A 13,124-nucleotide genomic window follows, 5' to 3' on the forward strand; every position below is an offset into this window, starting at 1 on the left:
AGATAAATTGTGTATAACTCTTTGATTGCACATGCGGCGAGCTAGTCAGTAGGTTTTAACCGAGGCTATCCCTTTTTTGCATAGCTTTTCCCGTTTTAATTTCTACTTCATTCGCTACTGTCCATATTATATAAAGCTAACTGCGTGTAATAATCGTCAAACATCAGTTGGTTGAGTGATTCGGATAACCCTCAGCCATTGACAGTGGGCCTCCCGCAACGTTGGCACGCCACATGTGCGTGGGATACGGACGGATACGATAGAAAACACTGTATATGAACAAAATGACAAGTTAGATGACAAAAACACGTATTTTACAAGTTTATGCATCAAACTGAATGTCGTCTGCAAGTTTTATGACTGCTGGTGTATTTACCTCTAATATAAACACACTAATAATTACACAAGTCCTAACCTAGATTAAATCTAGAACTGGACTAGAAAGTGAGTAGCTGTCAAACTAGGTACTAAACAGTACTAATTATAGTTTAAAACTGCACTAATACAATAATTAGTACTAATGACTAATGAAATAGAAAAAAAATGAATTTCCGTAGCCACAGAGGAGGCAGCTGGAGATCACGCAGGCGCCTGGGCCTGGGCCTGCACGGCCTTTGGCCAGCCCACGCGCGGCCACGCCGCATAAGAGAGGGAAGGGACGGATCGCATGGGGAGCTCCTATTCGGCACATTCAGCGCCGCTAAGCCTAACTGGCGCCCGCGCGCGACGCCAATTGGGCCGGCCCAGAAATCTGCGAAAAAAAATGCGAAGAGAAAAAGGGGTTAGCAAATGGATGGAACGGGATTCAAACAAGCATCGGTGCGCTGACGACTTGGCAAGACAACCAATAGATCAAGATGGCTTTGTTCTCTAAGATGCTAAAACTGCTTTATGTAACACTTCGTTTAGTACAACATATATTTTGGACACATATGAATCATTTGAAAAAAGAAAAACGTAAAATTAAAAAAAAATCATAGAATTGCTATAGAAAAAGTTCACCAGTATGGAAAAAACAGTTCAGTTTTTTGAAAAAGTTCATGGGGTTCAAAAAAGTTCATCGATTTTGTAGAATATTTCACAAATTCGAAAAAAAGTTCATCGATTATGAAAAAAATCATCTATTCGATTTTTTCACAAATTTTAAAAAATATTCATCAATTTTGAAAACAGTTCACAGAATTTGAAAAAAGTTCATCAAATCCGAATAAAAGTTCACAAATTTGAAAAAAAAATCATTGATTTTGAAAAAAGTTCATATGATTTGCAAACAAATCATTGATTTTGAAAAAAGTTCATATGATTTGCAAACAAATCATCAATTTTTAAAAATGTTCATCCAATTTGAAAAAAAAAATCACCAAATCCATAAAAAAAAATTCATTGGTTTGAAAAAAGTTCATCAAATTTGAAAAAAAAGTTCATCGATTTGAAAGAAAGTACATAAAATTTGGAAAAAAGTTCATCAAATTCGAAAAAAGTTCAAGAATTGAAAATTAGTTCATCGATTTTACAAAAAAAAAGGGAAATTGAAAAAAAATCATGCGTTTATCATTTATCAAAAAGTGTGGGAATAAAGAAAGAAAAAAGAAAAAAACAAACAAAATCGTACGAAAAACGATAAGTAAATCTATAGAAAAGAAGGTATTTTGTCACGTCCCAAGGAGGTGGTTCGATTGTTACAGCGGTGTACTTTAAATCTGTAGGTCGCGGGTTCGAGTGCCACCTACCTCACTGATTCTTGCAAATTAACAAAGCAGAAAAAATTAACCGGGCCGGCCCAGCTCGCGGGGGGCGATGTGCGCTGCAGGCGCCCGTTAACGAAAATGCACGTTAACCGGCTCCTGCAACGTCAAATAGGATTTACCGATCGGATGAGGGTAAGACTATCCGACACCTGCACCCCCTATGCTTGATCCCCATCACTGGACGGCGCCGCCAACGGGTGGGAGAGGCCGCCGCTGCATCCTCTCGTGGCTCGGTGATCAACGGTGCCGCACCGTCGAGCTCTCCTCGTCCAAAGAAGATTCAACGACGACGGGATCCAGGCGGGCTCCTGGTGGCGCGGCGCTGGCAAAGGCCGAGGCTCGCCGGAGCCGAAGAGCCGGCCGAAGCACTGCTCAGTGCGGCTGCTCGAGCCCGCGACCGTCTCCTGTTGAGGCGTGGCGGTGGCGTCGGCGCCCTCCATGCTAGCTCCAAGGCGGACGACTCCGGAGGCGCCGGTTGGTGCGGAGACGAAGGCGAGGGCCTCCTCCTCGTTCACGACGGCGCGCATCGGCACAAGGATGTAGCCGGGTGGGCCGGCGGCGGGCGTTGGCGTCGACGGCGCGAGCCACGCGGCCGGCGGAGGAGGTGGTGGAGGCGAAGACCCAGGGGCACCATGGAGGCGCTCGAGCCGACCACTAGCCAGGGGTCGAGCCCCATGGGCGCCTAGCCACGGGCGCAAGGAGCACCGCCGTGGGCGCGTCCAGCGGCGCGATGGCTGCCAAGAGCGCCACGTCCAACGGCGTTGCGGCCGAACTGACGGATGGCTTGCATCCGGCGACGGAAACGCCGGAGTCCACCCACTCCATGGTAGCGACGACCATCCTCGCGGATCAGGCAGAGGAAGAAGGAAACGAGGCTAGGCATCTCACCGGCAGCGAGTGCTCCCTCTATTCTCCTTTCTCTATTGTTTCTTTTGCTCTCGCTGGTTGTTCTACGTGCGTGATAATACCTGTCTTTGTCAATGGTTACACGAGATAACGTGTTTGAGATTGAAAAGTGAAATAGTCTTTGTCAATGGTTACACGAGATAACGTGTTTGAGATTGAAAAGTGAAATACCTGTCTTTGTCAATGGTTACATGAGCCCCTTATATGATATGAAGAGACACGACGATCCTTCGAGGGAACGTCGGTTCCAAGAGATCAAGGGAGACTGTTTGGGCAAGGGGAGATTTTCCCCTAATTGCAAATTGTAATTAATTCCAACTATATGGTCATGTTTGTTGTCTAAGATTGATAGAACAACAATGGGTCAATAATAACCACCGCAAAAAGTGAGGCAAATGGTCCAGCACTCCCAAGTTCTTATGTGTCTTTTATAGTGCAAAGTTTATTTTTAATCGCATATATGATGCATCACATGTGAGAAGAAAGCAAGAGAAAAGAGAGGACAGTTGAGAAACAACAGACATGGAGAGCGCAGCCTAACCAGACGATAGCCCAGATAAGTAAATAAAACGATACAAAAAAATAGCAGCGACTTGTATATAAACAAGATGATAATATGACATGAGGAAAATGCCGCCAAGTTAACCGAGTATTAAAGTCTGATCACAAAGGATATTGGCCAGAAGCCACTGGAGGCATCAAGTCGAACCCTAGTGTTCCTCCTAGTCCCGACAAATATTTGGTTAACTAACCTCTACCCCTCCATGATCACAAAAATATTCCCAGACAGACACGCACGGGAGCCAACTCGAAATAGCATCCAGCTGCCTGCGACAACCAGTGTCCATCCGCAACAATAATTTACCACCACTAACAAGTCTCAATAGTAGAAAGGAATACATCTTCTTCACTTCACAGTAGGAAGGGGCTCCTCGAATACAATGGTCGCCTAGCAAGCATCTGATGGGTATATTTGCAGTTGTTTCGATCAAAAAGGTGGGGTGGCTGGGTGCAAAGATATGGGATCAACTCCTTGGCGACAACACCCATGAATTGGTAATAAGCTGAGGATAAGACATCAAGTTAGATCTTTGTAATTTGACACCCACGATATTCATTCACATTCATGCATGTACTCTAGCTGATTATTATTCTATCACCAACAGAAAAGAGCTAACTGGTATGCAATTCTAAGACGCCTGCCTGTACTAGAACGGCTTACCTAGCAACAAACACTTATGTCAACATGAAGGCATCCAACTTTGACCTCTTAAGATGCTGCGGTCTGAAATCCTCCAACTTGAGATTGGAGCTAGTCTTGGCCTCCTTCAAGAAGGAATCCCCCTTTTCTGTTTTGATCCACTCCAAGACTGCCCCTAGGACATCAGCTGCGATGCCTTCCTGCACAAGGTGTCCAGGCTCCTCTCCGCCTTCTTCAATCAATTTACCTACGTCTTGCAAAACCAGTATCTTCTCCACCACAAACCTTGCAAGAAGTCGTCCAAGATACTCTGCCGCTCTTGGAGAATCACTTAGAGCATCTTCCAATGAAGCAAGAACAGATGAAAGCCTACAAATATGGTCAAAGTCAGCCAGCACTCACCAGTGAGCATCAATGGGCAATGCAAGAACAAAGGAACTCACCCCACAATAAGCTGTGGCTTGCTCAATAAATTATATCCACCGTTGTAAAGCCCGACAAAGAGCTTTGCCAACAACTCTCTTTCCATATCTTTCCTCTCAAAGGAATCATTTACCCAAAGTGATACAAGAGAAGGATAGAAGCTCGGAGCATTCAACTCTTCAATACACAATGCAACTTCCTTTTCATCTTTCGCACTGCCAAAACAATAACATGTTAGCACACGACATAATGGAAACTTGGCACGTTAATACTTTTTCAGAAGAAAACAGAGAGACCACTACTCAACAACAAAAAATCCCAAATATTCATTCGTAAATAAAATACAGACTTACAAGTTGAAGTAAAATTATTAGGAAGTGGTTATATACACTCCATTTTGTGGTAGGGTCTATATATTTTATGAAAAGTAAAGTTGTATCCTTTCTGATTCTAAGGTGTTGAATTTGGACCCTTGGCAAAAAGTTGCCACCACAACCTCGTTCACGAGAATTTCACAACAATAAACTTTGAGATTTGCAGAGACGCGAGAAAGAGCTGGTAGGAAGTACTAAGAGTCTAACAACACAAAATCATGACGTCCTAGTCTCACAGCAGCAGTACTACAACAAATTACCAGTTGCCGATAGTAGCACATTATTATCATCTACTCCCTCCGTCCGGAAATACTTATTATCAAAATGAATAAAAGGGGATGTATCTATACGTATATTAGTTCTAGATACATCCCTTTTTATTCATTTTGATGACAAGTATTTTCGGACGGAGGGAGTATGTGTTACAAAGAAAATAATAGACCTTAAATAGTAAGACAGGCATCACCTTGAAAGTATAACCTATAATATCTAAGCTCAAGTCAGGTGTGTGCTGAAGAAATATCTTGTACAAACACTTAGTTAGAAAGTATTACCTATAATATTCCCGGATGGTTGCAATAGATTTCTCTCTCAATTCCTCCTCGGAGTATGATTTATTTCCTGAACGACCCTCCTGGCTGGCAGGTCTGTGTGAAGAACTAGCAGATTGTGCAGCAGGTGCTATTCTCCCAGAAAATCGATCTGGAATTCTAGAGCTAGTGTCTTCTCTTGTTGTTGAAGGCACAGAATTGTACCCATTAGGACCAGATACAATCCTGCGCTGGTCAACAACACTAGGAAGTTCAGAATTTGATACCGGTGGCTGCCCTCTTAAAGACATACCCCTAGCAAGGCCACCTTGTGGTCCAAGAGTGATAGCTTCGTCCTTCACAGAACGCTGGGGAAGGGGAACAGTTCTATCAAACTGATGCCTTTCCTGCTCATACCGAATATCTTGATTACCAAATCCACGCCCTCGTTGCTGAGGACCTGGAGATACCAATGGTGCTGCTGAGCCACGGGAGCCGTAATCCATAGAGGGTGCCCCTCTTCTTGGAAGAGAACTAACGACTGGACCACGAGACCTACTCGATTGAGATTGAGCATGTCTTTCCTGAGCTGCATCCCTGTGAACCTCATCGATCTTCTTGGGGCCATCCACTTTACGCCTTTGCTGCCATTTGTTCTTCCTGAGATCGATTGAATCTCTGAGCAGGAATCTAACACGGGAAGATATCAGTTGACTGGTTGACAGGTTGCGCATTCTATCAAAATATGCATCCATATGTTCCTTAGCCTTTGGATGATCTATCATCTCTCCAATTGTACTCATCAATTTGCATAGTGCTTCAATGTTCTCCTCATCTGGATTCTGATAATTTCCCAACAATTTTTTGATGCATTCATGCATGATGCGCTCTGTCAGCATCCTCTTTTTGTACAATTCTCCAATCAACCTAATATTACCCAGCATGCGCCTTCGAGCTTTAACTCTCTTTTCTTCCCTTTCCTCTTTCGTTTGCTTAATCTCACCTTCCTCCTCCGTTTTATCTGCTTCAGCTTCCTCTCTTTCACCCCTCTCAAACTCCTCTTGGCACTTGTTCAATAGCAGTCTCTTGAATGTAATCTTTTCATTGTCCTCACTAAAGTCTGGCAGTGCACCAGCCAAATGGGAACAGAAGTTGGCGTACATTTCACAGAAAGTTGGTTCCATCAATGCTTTGTCAAATATCTGTGAAATCACCCCAGTAAGAGTTGACACATTGTCAATGTTCACCTCTTTCACTTGTTCAAAAAGCTTGTCAAAGTTTTGTGGGGTCAGTTTATTCAGAATGGCTTTCAGCTGCCTCTGCTTTGCCTGCTCCTCATCAGAAACTTTGCCGACAACATACTTTTTCTCGGCTTTGTGCATTACTTGCATGGGTGTAACAGGAGATGGGATCAGACCCTTTTGCTGCCATCTATCTGCATCAGAGCCACTGCGGGGTACTTGAGGAGCATTGGATTGTGGTCCCACAAGAAGTGCAGCACGTGGATTCCTCAAAACACCATGAGTGCCTCCTGGGCCGCCACGGTAATTCGTTGCTGGGCCGTTTGTCAAGTCCATGTGGGCATCACGGTTAGGACTGTAAGGAACACCTGATTTTAACCACTTATCATCATCCATAGCAGGACCACGGCGATCACCACGAGATGTTGGTCTATCAGATCCCCTTGCAGAACTTGGGTGAGGTTCCCGATCAATAACATAGGATTTTCCTGCCAAATCTTTGAATAGCGTACTAGTGACAGTATCCATCCGGATGCCAACAGGAAGACTAGAATACTGATGTGCAAAAGTTAGCAGAAAATCACGAGAATATTTCTTTCGGCCATTAGCTTCAGTCATATCAGAATCTGGCAGTTGAACTGCACTAGCCTGGTTTCCAGAGTCCGAACTTTCCAGCTTTGGAGTAGACATGTCTGCTGCATCCTCCCAATCATCCGGCTCAACTTTTTTCTTTCCGTCATCCTCGCACATCGCCTCCCTTTCTGATTCCTCAGGCAGCACATGTGTCCCGTCGACTGTTGAAGAACTATCAGCACCCTCTGATGTGGCAACACTCTCAGACTGTTCTTGTGGTCCTTTGTATGCATTGTAAAGATCTGAGGTCCCAGCAGCATCAGCTTTTGAAAGCATTTCCTTCCGCTTCTTCTTTCTCCCAGCTGCAGACTTCGTTCGGGTAAGCTCTGCAGTAGGTTTTTCCCTTGATAAGGGTCTAACAGAACCTGTTGGTGCGGCACTTGATTGCTCAGTGCTTGACTCATCCTTCGCTCCATCTGCATGTTTCACTTGCCCCTCAGATGCAACTGAATGATTCACAGGCAACATGCCAGGAGTAATACCGGAAACAGCTAATCCGGTTTCCTGAATGCTACTTCTGATATCTTTATCATTGGCAATTTGGCTGGTAGACTCTGATGAGGTTCCAGAATTGGCCTCAGACACATCATTGGCATCCACAGAAGCTGATAAAGTTTCAGTATCCTTATTAGGTGATGTATTCATCAAACCGTGCTCCTCCGGTACAGATGTTGTGCACTCCTTGGGTAGCTCTTGCGGGTCAGTTACAAAAGAAGTTGCATCTGAATTACCAGGCTTTGAAGTTGCCAATGATGCCTGCTCAGCCAAGTCCACCATGCAGTCATGCGATTCATTTTCAGTAGAATCAGGCATAATTTTGACATCACCAGATTCAGGTGAAATTTGGTGAGTTATTTCAATCTCCTTAGATTTAACAGCAGCAACACCTAAGCTTTCTACTGCTTGGGGCTCCCCACTGCTCGCAGAGGACAATTTTGCAGAGCTGATTACCGTGGCAGGAACATCAGCAGCTGGCAATGCAAGCATGTTAGAAAATCGAAAAGAGAGACAATTCATCAATTCTTTCATTAACTTTTTAAAAAATAGAGTGCATACCATTTACTGATGTGCTGTCAGCTTCACTTTTACCAAGAATAGGAGAAATACTACTTCCAGATGTTGCTGATGTCAAGCCTGAACCCTTTCTGGCTAAATCCACATGTTCACTATCGAAGCTCTTTGTTTCCATGTGACCAACCACATCATCTCCAACCTTCACAGAAGTTTGCCCCTTCAACTCTTCGGCAGGGGAAGCAGGCTGAATGGATGCAATGTGTGAGTATGTTAAGCAAAGAAAACATGTGCTAAAATGCAAAAACAGTGCTAGGAATAGGAAACGAGAAAAGAGTACCTGTGGTTGTTGTGGCAAATTCTTTGTGTCATTTCTAGTTGCATTTTTCTTGTTATCCTTAAGTGAATTAGTTATTGGAAGGGATTCTTTCTTTTCATCAGCTCCGGTCAAGAATGAGGGTGAATTTGCACCAGAATATGTCGCTGCATCAGTTTCTGACTTTGCAGCTTGAATCGGTAAGGGTGGAGTCACCGTGGTGGGATGCTTCTCCACGGCAGATGGTGCTGTACTTTCCTTGGAATGCTTCTCTGGGATAGATGGTGCCTTACTCTCCTTCTCAATAACTGGTTTATTCGAAACCATAGCACCAGAATTAACTTCATTATCCTTTTGTCGATGTTGTACCGCATGGTCAGCGACCCTGAACTTAGAAGCATCTGATCTACCTGCAGGCATACTTATCTTGACCGAGGGAACAGGTTTCTCCATGTGCAACCCACCTTGTGGTTTGCCTATGAGTTGGGACTGACCAGATGTTGCAGGCCCAGCTATGTTGTCCTTGTGGCTGGCAGGAACAGTATTTGACATAGATGGGTTCATGAATGGAATTGATTGACCAGCTTGGGTGGCAGGATAACTAAACCTGCCCTGTGATCCAGTGGGAACAACACCAGCAGTGCCGGAGTAATACGTACCTGACTGGTTATACGAGGTCTGCTGTGGATTAGTATAGTAAACCATAGGTTGAGTTGCAACACCACTGACTTGCTGCGGTTGCATTGCTACATTAGGTGAAGGCCGCCCGAGCACCACTTCTTTGTTAGTATTTGGATCAGTAATTTTGATATTACTGCTCTTTCGGGGAGCAACAAGCTTATTCTGCTGTTGCTGAGGATACTGTGTAGCCATGTTCAAATTAACATTGCCCAATTGAGGAGGGATTGTATGAGCAACAGACGGATACATCATGGTTTGTCCTTGATGCATCATTTGCTGATGCAATTGTTGCTGCATATTTTGGACATACATCTGCTGCTGAACCTGGGATGCATTGCCACCAGACAATCCAATGGGCATCTGCATTGAGCTTGGGACAACTCCCTGATTGTGACCACCAAACTGTAATGGGACTGTTTGTTGTTGATGGTGAAAATGCATCGGCATGCCCATCCCCGGTAAAGGTTGAACAGAGGGCCTCTGTGGCGCAAAATTCTGAATTGAAGGAGAAACATGCACATCTCTCTTCACTTGGGATGGAACAAGAGCATCTTTCCTCGTTTGCTGTTGCTGTGGCAGTGGTTGCTGCTGTGGTGGGGGCTGTTGCTGCTGCTGCTGCGGCTGGGAATGATGCTGCTGCTGCGGCAGGGGATGATGCTGCTGCTGGGACGAGGGATGCTGCTGCTGCAGCAGCTGCTGTGGTGGGGGATGCTGCTGCTGCTGTGGCGTGGGATGTGGCTGTTTTAGAGCTGGTGGTATAGGCATAGATGGTGCAACCTTAGGTCCATCTGAAAGTACCTGAAGAGCATGGAAAGATAACGTGAAAATAGATTCTTTTCAAACGTTGAAACCTAAAAAGACTACCGTTACAATATATTAAATAGACATAAACAAGAAAAACACTTGTTTAAAGGCTCCAGAAACTAGATAATTCACAGGAACAAAGATAATTTTCTACAGCACGGTACATCCAGCAAATATTGACTGCCTCTAAAGAACAGCTATGCATATAGCTAACATAAAATAAGAAATAATTACGCAGGGAATAAGTACAAGATACCTGATTACGTTTCTGCTCATCCAAATTGGGAGGAGCTGAGCTTGTCCTAGCAGGAAATTGCTACACAGAAGTTTTTTGTAAATTAGAACAAGTCAGAAAAGAACCAGAAACTGAAGAAATTTGAACCTCAAGATGCAAGCTGGAAAAGATAGGGAACGCAACATACCGGGAGACCATTCATGTTCATGTTTATACTACCAAACTGCAAGTTAAATCCCTTTGATGATTCCCCTGAAACAAAAAAAAAGAACACAAACAAAACAGCAGAATGTTACCAGGCAAACATGTCTACTATCCGAACAATGATCTATAGAGAAGGTGCGCACCACCACCACAGATGGTCACAGCACATGTTAGTCATCGCATATATACAATTTCTAAAGTGCAAAAGGAGAAGTGAACCAAACCTTTTGGCGCACCCTGAGGAGCCGGTGCATTGGAGCTCTTTGGTGGTGCCTTGGGGCCAGCCCGAGGAATATTCTTTGGCAGGGGTATATATGTTGGATTTTCACTGGCAGGTGACATGGAGGGTGCTTGCAATCCGGGTGAATCTGCACATTGAGAACATGCATGCAAACAACAAAAACACGTCAATTAGCAGTTTTGCTTCGTTCCAATTGCAATGCAACGACACAGCAGAATGGGCCGTGGAATCACCATGATGCTGGGGCCGTGGCGCGGAGACAGGAACATGGACAGGCGCATTCTGAGGCACGGGAGGGCGCGGAGGCGTCTGCAGGGGCCCAGGTGCCGGGGCGGGCTGGAAGCCAGTGGTGTCTGGCTGGTTCACCACCCTCTGGTGACCGCCATGGCCATTGCCAGGCTTCCTGAAGCTGCAATCGAGATCCAAGGTCACATTAAAACCCTAGCTTCTCCGTCATCATAGGATCAAATCACATAGCATCACGGAATCATCAGGAGAAAAGGGGGTCGAACGGCAGGTACCTGCGGTTGGATGAGAGGGGAGGCTGGCCGCCGGAGGGGCCCCCGGCGCCCTTGCCCGCGCCGCCGACTCCGCCTCCGCGGTGGCCGCCGAAGCTGTTAGAGCGGCCGCCGGGTCTCCTCGCGTGCCCCTCGCCCCTGTCCCCTCGCTGGGACATAAATCCGCTCTTCCCTTCCGATCTCCTCCTCCTCCTAGTTTAATTCCCCTGATCCAATCACAACGAACCACCCAGAAATAAATCGCCGGGAAATCCGCCCGCGCACGAAAACGAAACGAAAAGGAACAACCCTGGCCCGGGGCCGCCACACGGCGCGACGGGCCTGTCTAGGTGGTCGGCGGCGGGCGTACCTTGGGGCCTCGGAGGGCGGCGGCGCCTAGGGTTTGCGGTCGTGTCCAGTGGCGAAGACGAGGGGGACGGACGAGCTGAGATGGGTTTGGGTTGGAGGGGTGGGGGGAGAAGTGGGAGCGAAGCGAAGGGGAGAGGTGACACGTCGGGCACAAGTAGTAGGGCAGGGCAGCAAATCGGGGGCGATACGAGTTGGAATTACCGACGAAATAAGCAACCGGAAATCTCGACTGCTAATCCCCAACTGATTTCGATTTAATTTAATTTAATTTGATTTAGTTCCGGTTAGGAGAGAGAGAGACCCTTGAGCGGTCAGGTCAAGGAGGTCAGATCAGATGCGATTGGATGGCTGGCGTTCCTCCGGGGCGCCGCTTTGGTCGCTCGCCTTGGCCTCTACTAGGACTCTACTAGCCGCCCGTGTACTCGCTGGAGTAGTAGGCTAGGCACGCGTGTGCGCTCCGGACCCTCTTTTCTCCTGCTCGTGCTCCTTATGGTTACTTTGTACTATAAATGATGAAAGCATTTAACTATATTTCCCTCGAAAAAAACATTTAATAATTATATAAGGGCATCTCCAACGTTTGTCCTTCAGTGGACCGGCGGGGACCGTGCCGGTGCGGCGCGCACCTTTTTTTGTTTCGGATCCGGCCATTCAAAACTATCCGCATATATTTCAAACGAATTTAAATAAACTAGACAAATTGTATCAAACATGACGGAATTTATTAAAGTTCGGACATACTTCCTTTGATTTTATTTACTCTGCATATTAGTTTTGATCAAATTCAAGCTTTACAAACTTTGACAAAGTTTATAAAAAAAAATTAACATATACAATAACAAATCAATACCATTATATTCAATGTGTTGGAAATATGAGCAAATTACTACGAGATTTAATTCGAATAAACAGAAGATAAATCATGATTACAGTAGCAAAGATTGAACTAATCATGCGAACTAGCATAGTAGATGAACAGATCACATCTAGGGCACATACTAGAAACATGAATTCTACCACGATCTCGAACAGGAAGGATAGAATCACATACGGTGCAGCGGGAGCAGCACCGCCGGCGTTGACGTTGTTGCCCATGTCGTCGAGGATGAGGTTGCCGAGATCGGGGAAGAAGTCGTCGTTCGTGAAGTTGTCGCTGCCAGCAGTCGCGCGAGTGCGCTCCCCAAAAACCTGATCGCCCCTCTCCCGTACAGGATCACGAGAGGCGGAGTTTCGGAGGCCTGCTGTCCCTTCTCCCGGTGCACGCCGAAAGAAGAGATGTAGAAGACTTGCTTGGCGGCGCAATGATCTGGAACGATGGTGAGAAACCATACGAAGCGGCGGCGGCGGCTAGGGTAGACGTCTGCCTGACTATATAGTGCGGACCGGGTTGGTCGTGGGAGTAAACACAACGTGCATAGCTCTGTCCTCAGTTCGGCTCAATCCCGCAACCCGCGACGCGTCGTTACGAGGCGTGGCGTGGTGAGGCGAGCGAGGAGGAGGAGTGCGCGTGTAGGTCTCCTCTTCTCATGCTCATACAAGTGGTAGAAGAGCTCACCTTATAAAGAGGTGCAACTCTCTCTCAACTTATGAGGTGGGACTAAACTTTAGCCTCACTCACTCCACTCACATGTGTGCGTGAATGGGCCAAGAGAATTTCAGAATTTTAACTGAGCTTTGGGCCAAAAGCCCATTAGCAAATTCCAACAATCC

General features: G+C 45.9%; 1 protein-coding gene across 1 annotated transcript; it reads right to left on the reverse strand.

Annotated features, from left to right (window-relative positions):
• Window positions 1-3,227: 3,227 nt before the first annotated feature.
• On the reverse strand, window positions 3,228-11,568 carry LOC119354191 (eukaryotic translation initiation factor 4G-like). The gene is made up of 12 exons (XM_037620897.1): window positions 11,416-11,568; window positions 11,070-11,272; window positions 10,782-10,957; window positions 10,532-10,675; window positions 10,291-10,355; window positions 10,125-10,184; window positions 8,408-9,862; window positions 8,113-8,314; window positions 5,207-8,027; window positions 4,299-4,493; window positions 3,877-4,224; window positions 3,228-3,718 (listed from the first exon to the last, which is right to left on the reverse strand). The coding sequence occupies exons 2-11, from the start codon at window positions 11,222-11,224 to the stop codon at window positions 3,891-3,893; spliced, it is 5,607 nt and encodes a 1,868-aa protein (XP_037476794.1). The 5' UTR covers window positions 11,225-11,272; window positions 11,416-11,568; the 3' UTR covers window positions 3,228-3,718; window positions 3,877-3,890.
• Window positions 11,569-13,124: the final 1,556 nt, after the last annotated feature.

Source organism: Triticum dicoccoides, chromosome 2A, assembly GCF_002162155.2.
Source record: "Triticum dicoccoides isolate Atlit2015 ecotype Zavitan chromosome 2A, WEW_v2.0, whole genome shotgun sequence".
In the NCBI taxonomy this organism is placed as follows: Eukaryota; Viridiplantae; Streptophyta; class Magnoliopsida; order Poales; family Poaceae; genus Triticum; species Triticum dicoccoides.

Bases quoted from the DNA above. Each gene is read 5' to 3' on its own strand.
- LOC119354191 (XM_037620897.1), bottom strand. From the start codon at position 11,224: ATGTCCCAGCGAGGGGACAGGGGCGAGGGGCACGCGAGGAGACCCGGC. The intron at 9,863-10,124 runs GTATCTTGTACT...CATGCTCTTCAG, and splicing joins ATGAGCAGAAACGTAATCAG to GTACTTTCAGATGGACCTAA. The intron at 8,028-8,112 runs GTATGCACTCTA...TTGCATTGCCAG, and splicing joins TGACAGCACATCAGTAAATG to CTGCTGATGTTCCTGCCACG.